General features: G+C 33.7%; 1 protein-coding gene across 1 annotated transcript in view; it reads right to left on the reverse strand.

The window, feature by feature from the left end:
• Positions 1-22,276, reverse strand: part of eIF3a (eukaryotic translation initiation factor 3 subunit a) — a 107,097-nt gene that overhangs the window by 68,613 nt on the left and 16,208 nt on the right. The window contains exons 2-3 of the mRNA XM_089091240.1: positions 8,515-8,711; positions 439-587 (exon numbers count right to left, since the gene is read on the reverse strand). Coding sequence (XP_088947366.1) covers positions 439-587; positions 8,515-8,711 — 346 coding nt within the window. The remainder of the gene's footprint in view (positions 1-438; positions 588-8,514; positions 8,712-22,276) is intronic.

Below are 22,276 nucleotides of genomic sequence, written 5' to 3' on the forward strand. Positions count from 1 at the left end.
TGAATGGATTAATACTTCACATTATAAGGATAGCTCTTCAATATTTACTCTTTCTTGTCAATATAGACTTTAATTTTTTATTTCATATATTTTCCGACTATTATAAAAACACATTTCTTCTATTAATGATAGATTAGCTGGTGTCTTTGCCAAAAACATATAACTTTTTCCTGCTATTCTTCACTGACTGTAAAATTTCATTATTGTTGTGTTATATTGTTCTTGGTTTTCATAAAAAAATGTAGATTAGGTAAAATTCTGCTTAGCATGGAACTCTATCCACCTTGTCTCCCTGACCATGGAGCCTTTGGAGGGCGAATAAGAGTATTTTGATTCCAAATATGTATTAGTCAATAAACTCTCTTATTGTATGTTAACAATCATGAATAAATCGTATCTTATCATGTCACTGAGTAGAACGTTGGTGTTGAGACATACCTCATCAGAATTCCCTCTGGCGTTTGAATATTATCAAGGTCATCGACATCTAACACAGCTTGATTTGATTCTTTCCTAGATTGTGCAGTCTTTTGTTCAGCAAGTTCCAAGTAGCGCTTCACAACAAATTCCAATGAGGCAACATTTGTCTATAAATAAAATACTGCATGAAACACTATTCTGTATATAAATTAAATTAAAAAAAAAAGTTTTTTTTTTAATGAAAGTAAGGAGCGACATTAAACTTAAAACGAACAGAAATTATTCCGTATATGAAAGGGGCAAGGGACAGTTGCCCCCTGCCCTCCAATAACGTGGAGAAAAAATTATTAGCCCATGTTCCTTGAATATCCAAAAGTAGACCCTTTTTGTCCCCCAATGAAAATGTTGTAGATTCGCCCCTGGAAAACGGCTGTCCCTTTCTCTTTACGCTTAAGTTTTTTATTGTTTTAAAAAGAAGAGTTGTGAGAAAGAGTGAAACTTTAGCGTAAAGAGCGGGGCGCGAGGAGGGGACAGCCCCTTTCACAAACGGAATCATTTCTGTTCGTTTTTATGTTTTAATGTCGCTCCTTACTTTCAGTTCAAAAATTTTTTTTTTTTTTTATTTTATTTATGAATATTTTAAAATTAATGCAGGTTTTGAAGATGGTTCACCGCATATGAATAATTAAAACGAAATTTGCATATTAGTTTTTCTCTTTTAACTAATAATAACCTTACAATAACCTAAGTTCGATTTTTGTTCCAGTTAAATAAGAATGACTCCTGAATCACAAAGGCTGTTTAATTAGAATAAAAACCTCTTTTAAAAGTTAAAAAAAAACTTTAGCATAAGAGCGAGCTATTGAGGAGCGGCAATCCCCTCATATACGTAATGTTTTCTGTTCCTTTTAATTTTAATGTTGCTCCTAACTTTCAGTTGAAAAACCTGATTTTTATATTTAATTTCCGATCGTTTTTTAAACAATGCTGGGAAATCTCCATAGAAAATTCCCTTCCCTCATGAAAAATTCCTCCATGGAAAGATCATCTCACGTAACCTCTCCCCCTGACCCCCAACCAGAAAAAATCACCCCTGAAGACGTCTGTATACTTGCCAATATCCAATACTATATGTAAACAATGGGCAAAGTTCACATCTTGCAGCCCTTCCCCCGGGGACTGTGGGGGATTAAGTCATCCTCAAAGACATAGCTATCACATTTTTCGACTCTGCTGAAAAAAATGGCTATCTCCAAATTTTGATCGGGTGGCTTTGGGAAAAATGAGCTTGGGAGGGGGCCTAGTTACCCTCAAATTTTTTCGGTCACTTAAAAAGGACATTAGAACGTCTAATATCTGTTTGAAAGAGCACTCTAGCGATAATCTAGGACCAATGGGTCGATACGATCACCCCTGGGAAAAAACAAAATAAATAAATAAAATAAACAGGCATCCATGATCTTTCTTCTGGCAAAAAAGTACAAAATTCACTTAGCTTGATACCTCTACAGTAGGGTTCTCTAATACGCTGAGTCTGTTAGTGTGATTTTCATTAAGATTCTATGATTTTTAAGGGGTGTTTCGCCTTCTTTTCAAAAATGAGACAAATATTCTCAGGCTCGTAACTTTTGATGGGTATAACTAAACATGATGAGACTTATATATTTGAAATCAGAATAAAGATCTGATATCTTTTGAAGTATCTATTAGTCTTAAAATTCCGTTTTTTAGAGTTTCGGGTACTATTGAGCCGGGTCGCTCCTTACTTACAGTTCGTTACGACGAACCGTTTAAAATGAATTTACTCTACAATCTGAAATGCTGAGCAGAAACTATCTTGACTTACACGCTGGGGACTGATTCATAACCAATGTTGCAACAGAAGATACTCAAGCCTTGCCTGCCACAAAATTAGGTTTAAAACCTAAATAGTATCTGTACAGGAAATAATATTCTAGCAGTATATGGAAGCCTATCAAGTAGCTCAAGAAAGCTCTTTTCAAGAATATGATAGTCAGCAAACAAATTTCATGCTCAACTGTAATGTCTAACTGCCCGAAATCACTTGATAGGACATGATAGAAGATGAGAAAATCCAAAGGTTCATTGAATACTAAAACAAAGTATTTCTGGGAAGAAATGATAAATCGAAAAGGAAGCATTAACTGCATTATCACGTTTGTTTTACTTGTAACGAACTACCAACTTTGTTTGGTTACTCTCGCTTAAATACAATTGAAGCTGCTAAAAGCAGTGAATTTGAATTAAAATCAACCGTGATGAGAGTCATGGCTAATTGGAGTAAAGCCAAGACAGATAGTCTCAGTGAGAGGCAAAGCTCGCATCACCCGTTTTTAGAATTGTATAAAAATAATTTAATTTCGCTTATTGATAGATAGTAGATCATCCATCCTAGGGTAGGAAGGCATGGAGTAAGGGTAATTCAAATAGTCTATCAGTTCTATGAGCCTTTTGAAGGCTTGCTTCTTCGGATCTGTTCGGTATTATGTAAGAAATATTCTTATTACAGCTGCAAAACATATTCTAGTATGCTTGAAGTAAGGCACATAAGACGAAAATATAATTTGATACACTAGGATGTGCAATTCAAATCTTCTTCAAACTTTTTTGCCATATAACAATATTATGGATATTAAGTTCGTTCTTTTATTCCATGTGGGCTACAATTTACTTTTTATGAGTGATTGATTGATGAATCAGGAAGTGAAATCGGAGGAATTAGATTTTTCAGAGGTTTGAGTAGACATAAATTTTTTAGTTTCTTTAAATCATTCCACTCTGTAACTCAGTTTTTATATAAGAAACATTGCAACTTTTTCCTGTGCGTAGGAATTGCACTTCAACTCACCAGAACTTAATAATCAAATTAATATGCAGAAATTTGCATCCACTTGTACTAATGAATAGGCCACTTTATTATGAATGGATCTTGTTTTTGTTGCTGTATATTCTCCTTCTATTTTTGGACTGTATGTTTTTAATGTATTAAATAGTCTTCCAACTACTTGCTTTCTAGAAAATTCTAAGGCCTCATACCTAGCTTAGACGGATGATATTCTTTTGATTAGTCGTACACGGAATGGGCTTTCTAATTCTGTCGATTTTGTTGCAATCGACTGGTAATTTCCGGGGGCGGCATTTTCCGCGGGGGGGGGGGGATATTTTCCGCTGGGGGGTATTTTCCGCGGGGGGAAGGGAGGTAAACGCCGGCCACCACCGAAAATACGCTGAGCGGGGAGCTGAGATATCTTTTTTGTGGAAAGTTTTAAACAAACCAAATAAAGATAAGACAGATGGGTTGCAGTAGGTCGAGTACAGTTCCCTAGTGTTTTGCAGTTATATTTCCTCCTGTTAGCGACAATTTTTGAATACCGAATCCGAAGGTTAAAGAGCACCAGAAACTTTAAGCAACCGAAAGGATCGTGAATTACTTGTAATCGAGATTCCCAACCATCTAATGTATCCAAAAATGGTCTAGAAAAGTTTTGACAACTAAGTTAACATCAATAGAGAGGAACTCACACTTATCAACATTCAGAGAAAATAAATCGTGGAAAAAGAGTCGATTTTATTCTGCATATTAGATAGATAGATAAATAAGTGTATTTTAAAGCCAAATATACGGCCATAAACACAGTAAAATAACAGAAATGAAAGGCATAAATAACATAAACTTTGATCAGCGATCATCATAAAACTACATTAATTTTACCAAACACATTTTGCATGCAGACCCACTATGCTTTACCCCCCCCCTCCATCCTAATGTGCAAATCTATAGCCCAAAAGTATTTCTAAAGTAACGAATAAACTAACAGAAAAACCGGTGTGTTCTCGAATTTTACACAGCGTAAACTTGAGTGAGTGACGCATAATACACAAGTTCCAAAATTCCTTCCTCCTACGGAAATTAAAAAATTAAACTAAAATAAAATTCTCAAATTTGGAAAACCTTATTTTCCATGAAGGAGTATTACCAGGGGGTATTTTCCGCGAGGGGGGGGGGGTAAACACCTAGAACCATTTTCGGTATTTCAAATTTTTACTTTATTTGCAATAATGGTATAAGAATAGGAATTTTTATGCTCCAGATATAACGGCACAACTGCCCCTGTAACATGAAGAGTTATCCGAGGCTGCTATTTCAAAGTTTCAGCCATTTCATGGTCTTACCCCATGTTTTTGTTCTAGAATTTTTAAAATGGAATTCTTATCTCATTTTATGTTTTATTTTAGTCTTTATTTAATTCATTGTTCTACTTTTATCTTGTTGTTTATAGTGAGTGAAAAATAAATTATTTATTATAAATATATATATATATATATATATATATATATATATATATATATATATATATATATATATATATATATATATATATATATATATATATATATATATATATATATATAATAATATTCATTCTTGAATGTGTAATATTTTTGTATTTATTAAAAAATTATATTTAATATTAAATATTTTTATATTAAATATTTTAATATTAAATATTTTTAATATTAAATATTTAAATTATATTAAATATTTTTGTATTTTTTTTCAATAAAGAGCAAATTATGTTCTGGTTCAGTTCAGGAAAAACTATATTCAGGTCAAAAGACTCAAATCGGAACTGCATAGTGATAAGTCTCTAGCAGAGAAAATATAGCCCCCTTTGATAGCGCGAAACAGTTTTATCACTTCAAAGTCGTCCGTATTCCGCATTCCGAAAAAGCTGCAAATGCAGAAAAGCACCGGGTTTAATGCTGTTTGCCCTGACCACTTGCGTCATGGTTCAAACCTTCTTTTTTGACCGTCTTATCCTTATGCTCCAGATGTGTGTTGATAGTAGGACAGCTCTCCAGTTATTTTCTGCTGGTAATGTGTTGAATGTAACAAAAGGATACAAATAAAAATCAATGTAGAAAGCATAGGCTAATCACTCTATCTAGGGACTTGAGTAAGATTTTGGAGTTTCTGCTTTTTCCCGTGAACGCGGAGAAATGCAGGATTGACTACCGGCAATTGGGTTTTCGTTAAAACGCCAGTTGTACATTTGTACACAGACTACCCAATCAAATTATAAAAAAGAGATCCAGGTTCTTCCCTATTTATGTTTAGTATATATGTTTCTGCTACTTTTCACTTGACAGTGCAATCTCAGATTTATCTATAACTACTTGAGTATGATTTTAAAACACGCATAGTAGCGCCCTTGTGTATGTGGTACTCGTCAAGCTGCACGTGAATTCGGATGGCTCACAGAGAATTTAGTGGTCCCATTAGGCTTATTTGTAGTTTTACACAAATGTATATACTGTGCTATTTAATATGTTGACTATAATTATGCAAGTATGTAGCTGTAACTACGAGCATTGTTTTCTTCTTTTTTTTTTACTTATAAAGGAAGACTTGATAATAAAAAAGGAGCAAAGGATGCCGTAATTTTATATGGACTTTTACTTCAAATATACTCATACTATAAAAAAAAACAAATTTTATCATTTGATAGATTTGAACTATAAAGCAAAAAACGATAGTTTTTGAAGATACCAAATCGTTTAAAACAGACCTTATGGGGCGTATTTTTTTTTTCTGAATTCCCTCACCCGTGGCTTTGCTCGGGTAGCATTTGTTGTTTCAAACCATTAGTTTAAAACTAACAGCTATGTTATACTAATAGCTATATAAACTATATTTCTGTGCGTCGTGGAGCAAAACAGGGCTCAGTGTTAAGTCCTGCAATATTTAACAATGCCATCCGCTGTGCATCCCGCAGAATACCGCATTTTCTTATCGAGCCATCCATTGACGCAAGTCACCTGTCGTACGCGGATAATATTCTCCTTCTGTCTAATGATTTGCAATCGCTACAAGCTGCGGTGAATAGCCTCTAAGCCAGGCTGTTTGACATCGGGCTGTCATTCGCTTCTGCTAAAACTGAATTTCTCGTTTTTGGTTGTCATCACCCTCCCCATTCAAAAATTCAGGTTGGCCCTGATTCAATTTCTGCCACTGCTTCCCCTCAAGTACCTTGGACTTGCATTCAGGACCTTAATTAGAACAACAAGGTCATTAACAATAAATGTGTTGAGAGAGAAGTTGAGAAAGTCCTATGGACGTTTTTATAGAGTTAAATGTCAATTTTACAAAAAAAAAGCGTGGTCAGCTTTATAACTTCTTTTTTGCTCCCCATGTATTTTTTCTTATGCCAATATGGAAATATTTTACCACGTCTGAACGTCAACAAATTGGGTCTGTCTTTTTCAAATTTTGTAAATATTTTCTTCGTGTTCCTATTTGGTCCCGTAACTGTTATATCTCCAAACGTTATGGTGTTTTTCAGATATGTGATAAGATGGATGTTTTAGAAGGGAGATTCAGACAGCGATCTCAGTCAGTCCTAGATTTTCCGTAATCGTTTTGTGAGTCATTGTTAGTGTATTCTTTTTTCTAGTGTTTGTGAATATACTTGTTTATATTTTGTTTATATAGTGCCTATAAGTGTTTATAAATTTCTTTTTCCATACTCCTCTTAGTGCAATTTTTGTATGTATAGAGGGTCCAAATAAATTATTATTATTATTATTATTATGTAACTATGTAGCTGTAGCTATGAGTATTGCGAAAGGACTTAGCATATATCTTTCAGACCTGAGTCTCTCTTATGCAAATGAATTGTTGATGTTAAGTTGCAGCCTTGTATTGCTACAAGAGTATATTGAGTACCTGTCAAAAGGATATAAAGTGTTGGTCCCAGTGTTCAGTCTCAGATAAGTTCAGTGCTGCGCCCTCTACGGATATAAGTAAATCATGAAAGTATGTTTTGGCCAAACAAACTGACAATTGAAAATATCACAAAGAGTATACGTTTGAGCTCCAGAAAACTTATTTCATTAAAATTACACTGAATAGGAAGATCTTGGCAAAATTATGTTCAAATGTAGCGACTCCCCATCTTGTTAACGGATCACCTTTATGGGGTTGGTAGACCCAAACTGATAGATCTAAACTTGGATTTATTTATTACGGATACTAAAAGCTGTTGCTAAGATATCTACTTTGCGAGAGAAACCCTTACTTTCTGGGTTTGCAAACATGGTAGACACAATTGAACCGTCACCATCTGAACCTACAACCACAAAGAAACAATTGTAAATTTGTTGACACTTTTACTTGAGTGCAAGTGATGTAATAACTATTTTATTTCTCTTCTTTTCACTCTGATTTTTGAATTCTTGTTTGTTTTTACTTATTTCGTACTCTATTTCTGTTCTTCCTTTGTACGAGTAAGGGCCAATAAATAAATATTGTTACTATTATCATTTATATACTAGCAGCAAAGTGAGCTGGACAACTTCTATAAACAAGAATAATAACACACAAAACCACCGTTAATCAATATTTTGATCCGCAAATGCTAGTTTTACCCAAAAAAGGAAATGGTCTTAATAATTGTAATGTACAATTATAATTGTAGCTTGAACTAGCAAAAATATGTCACATGTGGGATTCAAATCCTAAGCCCTGTTTTTATTAATATCACCTTCTACTCTACTCTACTCTCATCTACTCTACTCTACTCTACTCTCACCTTCTATTTGTTGGGATATTTTTGCTAAACTTTCTGCAATGCCAAAAGGGTAAAAAAGGAGCCCAAATGAAATAAGAAGGAAAAAAGGAACTCAAAAGAAATAAGAAAGAAAAACTGGGAGCTCAGTGTGCACCTACTCAGAAAACAACCATACAAAAACAGTTAAAATCAAAGAGGAGACAGAGGTTCTTTAAAGGTGTGTTTTACCTCCTCCTCTTCCTACCCCTGTCCCTACTTCTCTTCCAGTTCTAAAACATAATTTATGCTTCCTGTTTTATCTGCAAGAAAAGGAGGAAATGAATTGCAATCAGGTTTCACGTCAACAGTAAATATTATTTCGTCAAAAATGAACCCTATAGCAAAAAGTAAGACTAGTAAGTTATATTTAGTAGATATCGGTTGGTTGTTTTATGAATTGAGATGACTCCTACCCCAATAAATGTCAATGAGCTCAAGGTACATTTTAGTGTACTATACTTACTGTTTGGCACATATTTCTATACTGGAACAGACCTTCTTTGGCAGAGTGAGACTTTTTCAACTCAACACATAGTTCCAAGTATTTGAGCATAATAGGCTCAAGGATTTTGTCAGTCGGTGCTGTCCTATTTCGTTTTGATTTAAGTACATCATAAAGGGTTTCCAAGGCTCTTGAAGGCTTGCCAACATCAATGAACTCTAAAATTTTAAACAAAGATTCATTACTGTGGCATGTGGTAACTTGACACCAATAGTAAAAAAAAAAAAAAATCGAACCTATCTTGTTACCTAATTATGCATTCTAGAGAGTTCCACTATAGCTTAATTAAAGGCTAGGTTTTAGGCTATTATAAGTGATTATCTTGTTGAAGTTTTGACAAGATGGGGATGCAAGAAAAAGTTTTCTCAAAAAAGAGAATTAGTGTCACTAAAAATCCATATTAGTTATGTTATTTAAAACTAAGCGACGAAGATAAAAAGGATAAGTTTCAGGTGAATTTTATAATATGTTTCGTTGAAGGTTTTATTTATATAATTTTTTTTTATTTTCTAGCTTCATGTCATGCACTACCAAGACCGAAAAACGATAAACTTCAGATTATCTTTTTCTTGCATATAGGAGTAATAACACATAATTGACAAATGCAGCAATATTAAGCCATGAGTATGGAGAAACGTCTCTTTTGGGTAAGTGAAGCAGTTAAAAGCTTAATGAAAGTTTTAAAAAATACAAGCACAAATACCCTAGTTGAAGGATATTATAGATTTTTATGAGATAGTTAAGAAGAAATGTAAAATCAATGACGTCATATTCTCTACTTTCACGACATCGTAATACAAAATAGGATGACGTCATACGAGAGTATATATAGACGAAATATGTACACTAATTTAGTTTCTTAAAAGTGCTCACCAGGCAAATATATATTACGGCCAACAAGAAAGTGGTGTACGGATTTTGTAAACAGCTGACCGAAGTTCAATTTCTGGTAAGTGAATATTTACAATATTCCGATGTAAGCTGAGGTAAATAAAGGGGAGCCATTTCAGACCATCAATCTATGAATTTATCAAAATGTGTCCAATATGGGGCAGGAGTAACAAGCATATATCCTCCGTGTATTATTTTTTCCTTATCTAAGAGAGTAATGGTAACAACGAAGATGAAAATGATAATTTCGAAGTAGGTGAATTTTATAATAACTCATAAAAGCTTTTCAAAGGCAACGCTTTAGCAATTCTTATGAAAAGAGCTATGCACTGTTTATGTATCATTTCTTCTCTTCCCCCCCCCCCGATCATTTCAAATGAAAGTGGTCGTAAAAACTTGAAAAGAGGCCCAAACCTTTTAGCCAAGTGGCTCGAAATCCATAAAGTACTTCAGATAAGGGGACATAACTGCAGAAGAAAAAAGTTCCAAACAAAATATTGGTCCCCAGAATAGCATCCGACAAAAAGCAAAAAATTTCTTCCTGAACGGCTCGAAACTTAAAATTGTAATCCCCCGTTCCAATAGGGTCCGAATGAACAAAACAAGTTTAGTTTGAAAGCAAGAGCCACAAAAAGTGGAGCTCCAAAAAGGGCCAATTTTTCGATTGGCTTGAAACTTTATCCTTAAGTCTAGGTCATGAGAACCCAAACTTAAAGAAAAAAAAAACTTGGTTATTTTGAAAATGCGTCCTGACAAAAGGCCAATTTTTTTTAGTTGAAGTACAGGTTTTTTTGAGGTTGAATTAAAATTTTCCAAGAATTGTATCCTAGGCCAAGGGGGCAAACGTTTTGCAGGAAGAGAGAAGGGTATTAGGATGCGATGAAATAGGCCATTTGGATAATCTGTTCTCTGGTCAGTTTTGAACTTACAACTGTAAGTTCTTGGGCCAAGAGGAACCTAAAGCGTCGATAAAATTTGCAGCCACTGCCCTCCCCCCTCCTTCCAAAAAAAGATCCGAAGAGTTTGTTTCCTGATCGGCTTAAAATTTATTTCCGTATTTTCCAGCGTCAATAAGATCCAGACGAACAAAAAAAAGAAAAAATATGAAAACATTGGTTCTCTCAGAAAAGGGAAAATATTTTTCTTCGAACGACTTGAAACTCACACTCCTGGCAGAGGGACCCTAGTGCACGGAAAAATTGGGTTGGATACAGTAGCCCCCAAAAATTTGGATCAGAAAAAAATCTTTGCTCGCCTGAAAATGAAGACTGTAGGACCCTACCTAAGAGGACTCTAATTACAAAATAAATAGTTTGGAGACACGGGTTCCCTCAACACTGCAGTCCAAATAAAGGCCAACATCTTTTAGACTGGTTCGAAATGTTCAAGGATTATTGCCTGGGCTAAGGGAACCACACATTTTGGCTTGGAGTGAGAGGATTAGGGGGCCGTGGATGGCCACAACCTTGCAGTACCGGATCTGTTTCAGACTTGCAGCTGCAAGTCCAAAGGCCAAGAAGAACCTAATACAAAATTAGTTTAAGGGCATGGTACCCCTAAAAATGGGCCCGAAAAAAAGCAAAAATAAACTGAGTAGCTCAAAAGTTAAATCCAAAAGTTGTTTGGCAAAGAAGACATCAGTAGACAAGAAAGATTGATTGAAAATGGTTTTCGAATGGTTTGAAAATTAAATCCATAAGTTCCTAGGCCAAGATGAACCCAATCCACCAAAATAAAAAAAAAATAAAAAAAAATTGGTTTGCCTGCAAATTTATAGGGCCAACAAGTTATTTGTTGCAATTTGAAATTTGAAAAACAGTAAGTTTCGAGGGCCTGGGAATGAGCCACAAAAATCATTACCCCTGATCAATTGGTTTCAATTAAAAAAAGCAAACATAGCTTAGAATAAAAAAAAACACTAATTTTGGCTCTATCGGTTCGCGACGCACAAACATAGCCCTTGAGTTCGTTTCGTCTCTGATAAACTCCAAACCAACCGGCCATGCAAGCAGTGTCGGGTACAACTTAAGTCTTATATTCCCTATCCAATTTTTGGCGACATATTTGCATTTTCTTGTAGGTTTTTAATACAGCAATGAAACACGACTTGCTATCATTCCATGTCAGAAAGCCGCGATTTTTTTTGGATTCTCCTTGTAGCCGATTTAAAATTACGAAGTTTTTAGGACATTGTCAAACTTTCTTCAGTGTTTCAATGTTGAACCGCAAAAATAAATAATTAGAACTAATTAATTTAAATTTGACAACGCTTTTCGTCCGTAATAATAAAATACTAACAATCTGTCGATTCGCAGTAAAAACTACACCTCGTAAGACAAAGCACCATCTTAAGCTGTTTAATTCAATATTTTTTTAAGCTCATTTCATAGTTGCATATCAGCCCTTAAGAAGAGGCAAACAATCTTCCCCGGGAAGGAAAATGTACACAACAAACTTATGCACCAATAGGTGCCAAAAAAATTCCCCGCCCTGAAACTTGCAGAACTGCATATTTATATAGATATTTACAAATTCCCTAAGGAAGTCCTGTAGACCATACTGGCGCAGGGGCGGATCTAGAGCAAAATCTTGGGGGGGGTAAGACAAGGGCGACAGGGAGCAAAATTTTTTGGGAGGGGCAATGTGAAAAGGTGCCAAAATTTGACCAAATTCACGAATTTATTCTAAAAAATAGAGTGAAAAAAAAAGAAAAAAACAAGGAAAGAGCGCGACAGAAAAAATCTTGGGGGCCCAGGGGGGGGGGGGCTTCAATCCAAAATCGTCCGAATTTTCTTGCTGAATTTTTTGGCAGAAATTCTTTTACATTTGGCAGCCACTACTACTAAAACCTGCATAACTGCAAATAAAGGTCTTTTTCATCAAGAAATACATTCCCGATATTTCCTGATTTTTTTAAGATGTAGATGCATATTGGTTAATTGAGTCTTCAATTAACCAATCAAAACAATCACGTTCGATTTTTATTATCCTTGGTAGTTCAATATTGGGGCATGGAGACAGGGCCATAGAGATCTCTATAACGAACAAATAAACTTTCAAATGGGGATAAATCTCATTTATTTAGACAGTGAAAAAAAGGTACAAAAGTCCAGATATTTCGGTCACATATACAGCGATCGCCTTTAGTAGAAAAACTAAAATAATAAAATTGAATATATAATATAATAAATAAATAATAATGAAATGGATTTATCCCCATTTGAATTTTTGTTGGGTATAAATATGCTATTTTCAATTTTATTATTTTAGTTTTTCTACTGAAGACGATCGCTGTATATGTGACCGAAATATCTGGACTTCTGTACCTGTTTTTTCACTGTCTAAATAAATGAATTTATCCCCATTTGAAAGTTTATTTGTTCGTCTTAGAACGGCAGTGTGGTCTAAGAAAACAACACCTAATTTAAAGGTGTTATGTCGAAAAAAGATCTCTATAAAGACAAAATAATTAAAAACATGTTGTTGTATTGGTTCGTGATGCCCAAAACAGGTGTGAATTCGTGTTTTTCTCAGGGGGCTTGCAATTTATCGGGAAAACAACCCAAAGAAGAAAAAATATTTTGAAAAAAATGGTTCGTAATGACCCTTGACATCTTAAGATAGGCAAAAAAAATATTTCGTTCGGTCGACACGGAACTTTTAAGGTAAGTAGACTGAACAAAGAGGACCATAATGAAGACATAAAATAAATTCGGGGATTCTACTGCAATGATTCTTAGTAGGTCATCCCAGTTGAAAAGCAGGTCGTCCCCGATTATGGGGGTAGGATGTCGTCAGAAAAGATATAAGGGAAATAGGAACTTCCTAGGATCCTAGGATGGTCTAAAGAGGGAGGCTCTGAGCTGTGCTAGCCTCAAGCAGCTTGGTGCTGCAGTAAGTAGTTAGTAGTAGTATTGGTTCTTGGCGCAAAAAAATTGATTTTCGCTGACCCGCTTGAAAATTCGAGGGCATGTTGACAGGGCTACGGGAACCTCAACAAAGACAGACAATCAAGGAATCAAATCTAGATGAAGTGATTCTTGACTTCCAGGCCGTATGAGGGGGGAGGTAGAGTAAAAAGATTATTAAAATATAATTCCACAAATCTAAGGCTAATCAAACATTTTGAATATTGAAATTTTACCCAGAATTTTAATTGCAATAAACAAGCTTGATAAAAGTTTGTACAATCAATCAATAACAAAGATAACGGATAATGTTGTAGATGAATAGATTTATCCTAAAACGAACCCAAATTAAACCGAATAAAAAATCAAACTCTAACAAACATAAATTACCACCTATAAAAGTTGGACTACCCCCACCCCCACCCCCCTACACCCTCTGAAGGCCAGAATGTCATTTATGCTTTATTGAAAACAAAGTAGGCTATACTTTAAGCAGTTTCTCATTTATTATAACAATATTTAAAAATTAAACATTCTTGACATTCCCTGGAATTAATATAATTAGATTTAGATAGTCAATCTAGGTTTATTAGTCTAGTACGCAGTAAGTTTTTATCTAAACTTGTCTCCTTTTTAATGTATTTCTATCAGCAGTTAAATCATAAAATTAAATTATCTAAAATAATTTATACATCTTATTTTATTTATTTTTAGATTCTTTCATTAAATATTTTATTTATTTTATTTCATTTATTATATGTTTAAATTACTTTATTAAATTTAAATCAACAGTTAAATTATTTATTGACTTATAAGCTCAAAATGTTGCTTTAAAATTACCAATCTCCAATATAAACTTCATTTAGGAATCAATGTTCTATTTGCTAGCATGAAATACGATCAAAAGGACAAATTATGATAAAAAGTGACGTTAAACAATAGTAAAATTAAGCTTCAAGTGACAAATGTAATTACTCTGATAAAAAAATTTTTGAGAAATTTCAAGCATCAAAAATAAAGTGACGTCACCTTCTGAATTCGTATGACGTCGTAACTTGAAAGGGAGTGACGTCATGATGAAGTATATATAAAGACACGTAATATTTTAAATTTAGTTTCTTAAAAAGCTTTCAGTACTGACATTATCTATGTATTCCAAGCATAGCAGATTAAAACGTTATTTATGGTAAGAGAATGCTTGTACTGTTTGAATATATGCTGTGGTATATTAAAAGCGGTGATTTTTAAAGTACATGTATAATAACAAATATTTGGAAATTGCATACAGATTAAGAAACGAAGACGGAGGATGGCTTTTGGGTAAGTGGTTATATTTATAATTTAATCTAAGTTTTAAAGAATTGTTTCCTAGGTTTATCTAATGTACTAGCAAATAAGAAATAGATGAGTGTCGAAATAATTTTTTATTCCACGTATATGACTCACGGACAGATTATGCATATTACTCACCTGCACCAAAATTAAGCAAAGAAGATGAAAAATGATCGGTTTCAGGTAAATACATTTTGTAATAAGATTCATTTAAGCCTTTATCAAACATTTCGTGGAAACAAGCTGTAAGTAAGGAGTGACATTGCTAAATAGTAACTGAAACTCTAAAAACGGAATTTTGATATCAATAGATATATCAAAAGATTTGCTTTGCTATACTGATTCCAAATATCTAAGATTCATTAATTGTAGTGTTACTCATCAAAAGCAACGAGCCTGAGAAAATTTGCCTAATCTTCAAAAAGGGGGGAAACACCCTAAAAGTCACGGAATCTTAATGAAAATCACACCAACAGATTCAGCGTATTCAAGAACCCTCTTGTGGAATTTTCAAGCTCCCATCTGCAAAAATGTGAAATTTTATATTTTTTGTGCCAGAAGAAGATCACGGATGCGTGTTTATTTGTTTGTTTTCCCCAGGGTGATCGCATCGAACCAATATTCCTATAATATCGGGAAAGGACTCATTCAAATGAAAATTTATAGTGCTCTTTTTTAACAACCAAAAAGAATAGAGGGCAATTAGCCCCCCTCCTACCCCTTTTTCCTCAACGTCGTCCGATCAAAATTCTTAGATATCCATTTAGTTCAGCATAGTTGAAACTCAATAACTATGCAATTGCAGATAACATGACCCCCCACAGACCCTGAGCAAAGGTCTTAAATTTGTCAAGTTATAAAATTTGCCCATTGTTTATGTAGTGTTTGTTATTGGGAAATATGGATACATTTTTAAGGGGGTGAGTTTTCTGCTGGAGGGATTTTTCCACGGAGAGGATGAAAATCACACAATCAAACTCAGCGCATCCGAGAACCATATTGTAAAACTTTCAAGCTCCCATCTGCAAAAGTGTCGAATTTTGTATTTTTTGCCAAAAGAAAGATCACGGATGCGTGTTTATTTGTTTGTTTTCCCCAGTGTGTTCGCATCGAAACAATAATCCCATAATATCGGGAAAGGGCTCATTCGAATGGAAATTAAAACTTCTAGAGCCCTTTTTAAGTAACCAAAAAGTTTTGAGGGCATTTAGCCCTCCTCCTACGACCTTTTCCTCTAAGCCATCCGTTCGGATTTTTAGATAGCCATTTAGTTGAGTAGGCTATAGTTGAATACCTAATAACTATGCCATTGGAGATAACTTGACCCCCCCCCCCCACAGACCCTGAGGAAAGCTGTTTCAGTTAAAAAATTTGCCCATTGTTTACGTATAGTATTTCTTATTGGGAAATATGCATGCTTTTTTTCAGAGGAGGGGGGAAGAGGCTGAGTTTTTTTTTGCTGGAGGGATTTACCACGGGGAAAAATTTCCAAGGTGAGGAAGGTTCCGAGGGATGAATTTAAGAGGGGAAACTTTTCTATACAATTTTCTTCTTATTAGTGTCATTTTCTCTTTGTCGACTCATTTTTACATGTTGAGATGTTAAGTTGAATTGTCCAGGGAAAATTTTTACCGGGTTGGAGTTGTCTAGAGTATCTTTCCTTAGGAGAGGGGGGGGGGGATTTGTCACAAGAAAATTCTCCATTGGTGAGTTTACTACGGGATAAATTCTCCAGTGGGAATTTTCTGCGGGATCAAATTTCTACTAGGGGGCAGAGCATTTACGGGAAAACTTTTCCACGGAGGAGGCAATTTCCTATATCATAGAAAAAAAAACAGAAATTTAAAATCTTTTTTAAATTAAAGTGCGTTAAGAAAATTTTTTCACCCGGAGTCCGCAAGAAATTTCCTGGGAGGGGGGGATATCAGCTAGAATATAATTGTCGTGGTGAATTTTCTTGGCTAGGGGTGGCAGTATTTTATTTGGTAAAAACTTTTATGGAGGGATTTTCCGTGAGGGGAAGGAATTTTCCATGGAGAGGGAGCCGGATTTACCTGTATTGTTTAAAAACGGGCAGAAATCAAATTTGAGAAAAAACTAGTTTTTTCAAATGAAAGTAAGGGGCAACATTAAAACTTAAAACGAACGAAAATAATTACGTTTATGAGGGGGACTGACCCCTCCTCATTACCTCATTCTTTTCGCTAAAGTTTGACTTTATGTCCCATTGCTTTAATGACGACTCCTGAAACACAAGGGCCATTTAATTCGAATAATAAGCTTTTCTAAATGTTCTAAAAAAAAACTTTAGCACAAAAATAGACGAACTGTGGAGGGGAAAAACCCCCTCAAATACGTATTAATTTCTGTTCGTTTAAACTTTTGACAATGCTCCTTAATTTCAGTTGAGAAGCTTTTTTTTTATTAAATACTTAAATGAAAACGGCCATCAAAGAAGACAAAGGATGAGCGTCAAAGGAACCTTGTGTTGAAGTATAACACATACTAGTCAAGTAGTTAAAAATTTATGCACAAAGACAAAAGGGATAATTTTGAGGTAATGAGCCTATATTTGATAATGTAGTTCCTTTAAGACATTAATTTCTACTAAAAAAGCAGTTTTGCATTTTCTTAACAACTCATCAACAGCTTTTAGATCAATCAATCACTCAATTCAATCAATCAATTTATTTGAAAGAAACACAGAAAAAAAATACAGAAGTTTAGACCCCCACAAAGCCAATTTCGCCTTTGTGGGCCAAAGAACCAAAAAAAAGAAATAAAAACACTAGACACATCATATTTGAATAAAATACCAATCCCTTATGCCAAATTGACTCAATATTGAGCCTGTTTCGGCAAACCATCTCATGTCCAGCAGTCAGTATAAAGGATTATTTCGCAGCAACAGCCGGCAGTAAATTTTCTAGGTTCACCATATATGCCAACAAAGAGGCCACAGAGATGAAAACGATCAATTTGAGATAAGTATATTTGATAATACAGTTCATTTAAGCCGTTCCTTACAAGAAAACTTGAAAACTATAAGATAAAAGTTTCTTTTCCTAGGATTCAAGATGTATGCCAAGAAGGAAAACAAAGGATGAGCGTCGAAGGAAATTTGTGTTGAAGTATCTGACTAATAATACAGGTTAGTCATATACTTCAAAATTGAACCACAGAGATAAAAACGATCAATTTGAGGTAAGTGTATTTGATAATACAGTTCATATAAGCCTTTCCTTACAAGTAAAACGTTTCTTTTTCTAGGATTCAAGATGTATGCCAAGAAGGAAAACAAAGGATGAGCGTCGAAGGAAATCTATGTTGAAGTATCTGACTAATAACACATATTAGTCATAAACTTCAAAATTGAACCACAGCGATGAAAACAATCAATTTGAGGTAAGTATATTTGATAATTCAGTTCACCTAAGACTTTCATTACAATAAAACGTTTCTTCTTCTAGGTTCGCCAAATACAGCCTACCATCAGTCAAGACAAAAGATGACGATGAAAGGAAATTTGTGCTTAAGTGTCTGATTATTAACAAGAATTACTCATATACTTTAGAACTGAGCAGTTAGGAAGAAAACAATCGATTGGAACTATGTATATCTGATAATTCACTTCATTTAAGGAATTACTTAAAAGAAAAATGTGTCTTTTTCTAGGATCAAGATATATGCCAACAAGGAAAACATAGGATGGGCGTCGTTAGAAATTCGTGTTGAAATATTTGACTAATAATACATTATAGTCATATACTTCAAAATTTATCTAAAAAGATGAAAAGGATCAATTTGAGGTAAGTATATTTGATAATTCAGTTCATGTAAGAGTTTCATTAGAATAAAACGTTTCTTTTTCTAGGTTCGCGACATATACCAATATTGAAGACAACCGATGAACATAAAAGGAACTTAGTTTTGAAGTATCTGACTAATAATAGATACTAGTCATATACTTTCAAAATTGAGCCAAAAAGACGAAAAAGATCAGTTTGAGGAAAGTATCTTTCATCATACAGTTCATTTAAGACTCTAGCCTACTTACAAGAAAAACATTTCTTTTTCTAGGTTCGCCACATATACCAATAATGAAGACAAATAAATAAAAGTTCAAATAGGGAAGACAAAGAATGAGCATCGAACGAACTTTGTGTGGACATAACTGACAAAAACTACATATTAGTCATATCTCATATACTACAAAATTGAACCACAGAAATGAAAACGATCAATTTGAGGTAGGTATATTTGATAATACAGTTCATTTAAGCCTTTTCTTACAATAAAAACATTTCTTTTTCTAAGTTCGCAACATTTACCAACAATGAACACAAAGGATAACCATAAAATAAACTTTGTGTTGAAGTATCTGACTAATAATACATATTAGTCATATACTTCAAGATTGAGGCACAGAGATGCAAAGGATCAATCTGAGGTGAGCGTAATCGGTAACACAGTTCATGTGAACCTTTACTTTCAAGAAAAACATTTCTTTTTCTAGGATCAAGATGTATGCCAACAAGAACAATATAGGATGGGCGTCGAAAGCAATTTGTGTAGAAATATCTGACTAATAATACTCATTAGTCATATACTTCAAAATTATCCAAAAAGATGAAAAGGATTAATTTGAGGCAAGTATATTTCATAATTCAGTTCACCTAAGACTTTCATTACAATAAAACGTTTCTTTTCTAGGTTCGCCACATATACCATCAGTGAAGACAAAAGATAAGCATGAAAGGAACTTAATTTTGAAGTATCTTACTTATAGTAGAAACTGGATCTATACTTCAAAACTCACCCAAAAATAAAAAGAGGATCAATTTGAGGTAAGCGTATTTGAGAACACAATTCATATAAACCTTTCCTTACAAGAAAAACGTGTCTTTTTCTAGGATCAAGATATATGCCAACAAGGAAAACATAGGATGGGCGTCGTTAGAAATTCGTGTTGAAATATTTGACTAATAATACATTATAGTCATATACTTCAAAATTTATCCAAAAAGATGAAAAGGATCAATTTGAGGTAAGTATATTTGATAATTCAGTTCATGTAAGAGTTTCATTAGAATAAAACGTTTCTTTTTCTAGGTTCGCCATATATACCAATAATGAAGACAACGGATGAGCACCAAATAAACTTTGTGTTGAATTATCTTTACAATCACTCGGCATATCACAGTACTTCGACCCCTAGCCAAAAATATTTCGAGGATCAGTTTGAGGAAAGTATCTTTCATCATACAGTTCATTTAAGACTCTAGCCTACTTACAAGAAAAACATTTCTTTTTCTAGGTTCGCCACATATACCAATAATGAAGACAAATAAATAAAAGTTCAAATAGGGAAGACAAAGAATGAGCATCGAACGAACTTTGTGTGGACATAACTGACAAAACTACATATTAGTCATATCTCAAATACTACAAAATTGAACCACAGAAATGAAAACGATCAATTTGAGGTAGGTATATTTGATAATACAGTTCATTTAAGCCTTTTCTTACAATAAAAACATTTCTTTTTCTAAGTTCGCAACATTTACCAACAATGAACACAAAGGATAACCATAAAATAAACTTTGTGTTGAAGTATCTGACAATACTCCATATTAGTCATATGCTTTAAAATTGAGGAACAAAGATGTAAAGGATCATCTGAGGTGAGCGTAAGTGTAAAGGATCAGTTTGAGTATACAGTACATGTAAACCTTTACTTGCAAAAAAAACGTTTTTTTTTCTAGGATCAAGATGTATGCCAACAAGAACAATATAGGATGGGCGTCGAAAGCAATTTGTGTAGAAATATCTGACTAATAATACTCATTAGTCATATACTTCAAAATTATCCAAAAAGATGAAAAGGATTAATTTGAGGCAAGTATATTTCATAATTCAGTTCACCTAAGACTTTCATTACAATAAAACGTTTCTTTTCTAGGTTCGCCACATATACCATCAGTGAAGACAAAAGATAACCATAAAAGAAACTTAATTTTGGAGTATGTTAATTATAGTAGAAACTGGATATATACTTCAAAACTGAACCAAAAAGAATAAGAGGATCAGTTTGAAGTAAGTATATTTGATAATACAGTTCATTTAAGCATTCCCTTACAAGAGAAACATTTCTTTTTCTAGGGTTCAAGATGTAGGCCAAGAAGGAAAACAAAGGATGAGCGTCGAAGGAAATTTGTGATGAAGTATCTGACTAATAATACATGTTAGTCATATACTTCAAAACTGAGCCATAGAGATAAAAATGATCAATTCGAAGTAAGTATATTTGATAATCCAGTTCATTTAGGCATTCCCTTACAAGTAAAACATTTCTTTTTCTAGGATTCAAGATGTATGCCAACAAGGAAAACAAAGGATGAGCGTCGAAGGAAAATTGTGTTGAAGTATCTGATTAATAATACATATTAGTCATATACTTCAAAACTGAACCACAGAGATGAAAACGATCAATTCGAAGTAAGTATATTTGATAATCCAGTTCATCTAAGACTTTCATTACAATAAAACGTTTCTTTTTCTAGGTTCACCACATATAGCCTACCAACAATGAAGACAAAGGATAATCATAAAAAACTGTGTGTTGAAGTATCTGACTAATAATACATATTAGTCATATACTTCAAAATTGAGCAACACAGATGAGAAAAGATCAATTTGCGGTAAGTATATTCGATAATACAGTTCATTTAAGCCTTTGCTTACAATAAAAACGTGTCTTTTTCTAGGATCAAGATATATGCCAACAAGGAAAACATAGGATGGGCGTCGATAGAAATTTGTGTTGAAATATTTGACTAATAATACATTTTAGTCATATACTTCAAAATTTATCCGAAAATATGAATAGGATCAATTTGAGGTAAGTATATTTGATAATTCAGTTCATGTAAGACTTTCATTACAATAAAACGTTTCTTTTTCTAGGTTCGCCATATATACCAATAATGAAGACAACGGATGAACATAAAAGGAATTTTGTGTTATAGTATCAATGCATATTAGTCATATACTTCAAAGTTTATCCAAAAAGATGAAAAGGATCAATTTGAGGTAAGTATATTTGATAATACAGTTCATCTAAAACTTTACTTACAAGAAAACATTTCATTTTCTAGGTTCGCCACATATACCAACAATTAAGACAAAGGATGAGCACCAAAGGAACTTTGTCTTTGAGTATCTGACTAATAATAGATATTAGTCATATACTTCAAAATTGAGCCAAAAAGATGAAGAGGATCAGTTTGATGTAAGTATATTTGATAATATAGTTCATTTAAGCCATTGGTAACAATAAAAACTTGTCCTTTTCTAGGATCAAGATATATGCCAACAAGGAAAACATAGGATGGGCGTCGTAAGAAATTCGTGTTGAAGTATCTTACTTATAGTAGATACTAGTCATATACTTCAAAATTTATCCAAAAATATTAAAAGGATCAATTTGAGGTAAGTATATTTGATAATTCAGTTCATCTAAGACTTTCATTACAATAAAATGTTTCTTTTTCTAGGTTCGCCCCATATACCAACAATGAAGACAAAGGATG

Source organism: Artemia sp. Qi Xiang Cuo, chromosome 6 (genome assembly GCF_049724085.1).
Source record: "Artemia sp. Qi Xiang Cuo chromosome 6, ASM4972408v1, whole genome shotgun sequence".
Taxonomy (NCBI): Eukaryota; Metazoa; Arthropoda; class Branchiopoda; order Anostraca; family Artemiidae; genus Artemia; species Artemia sp. Qi Xiang Cuo.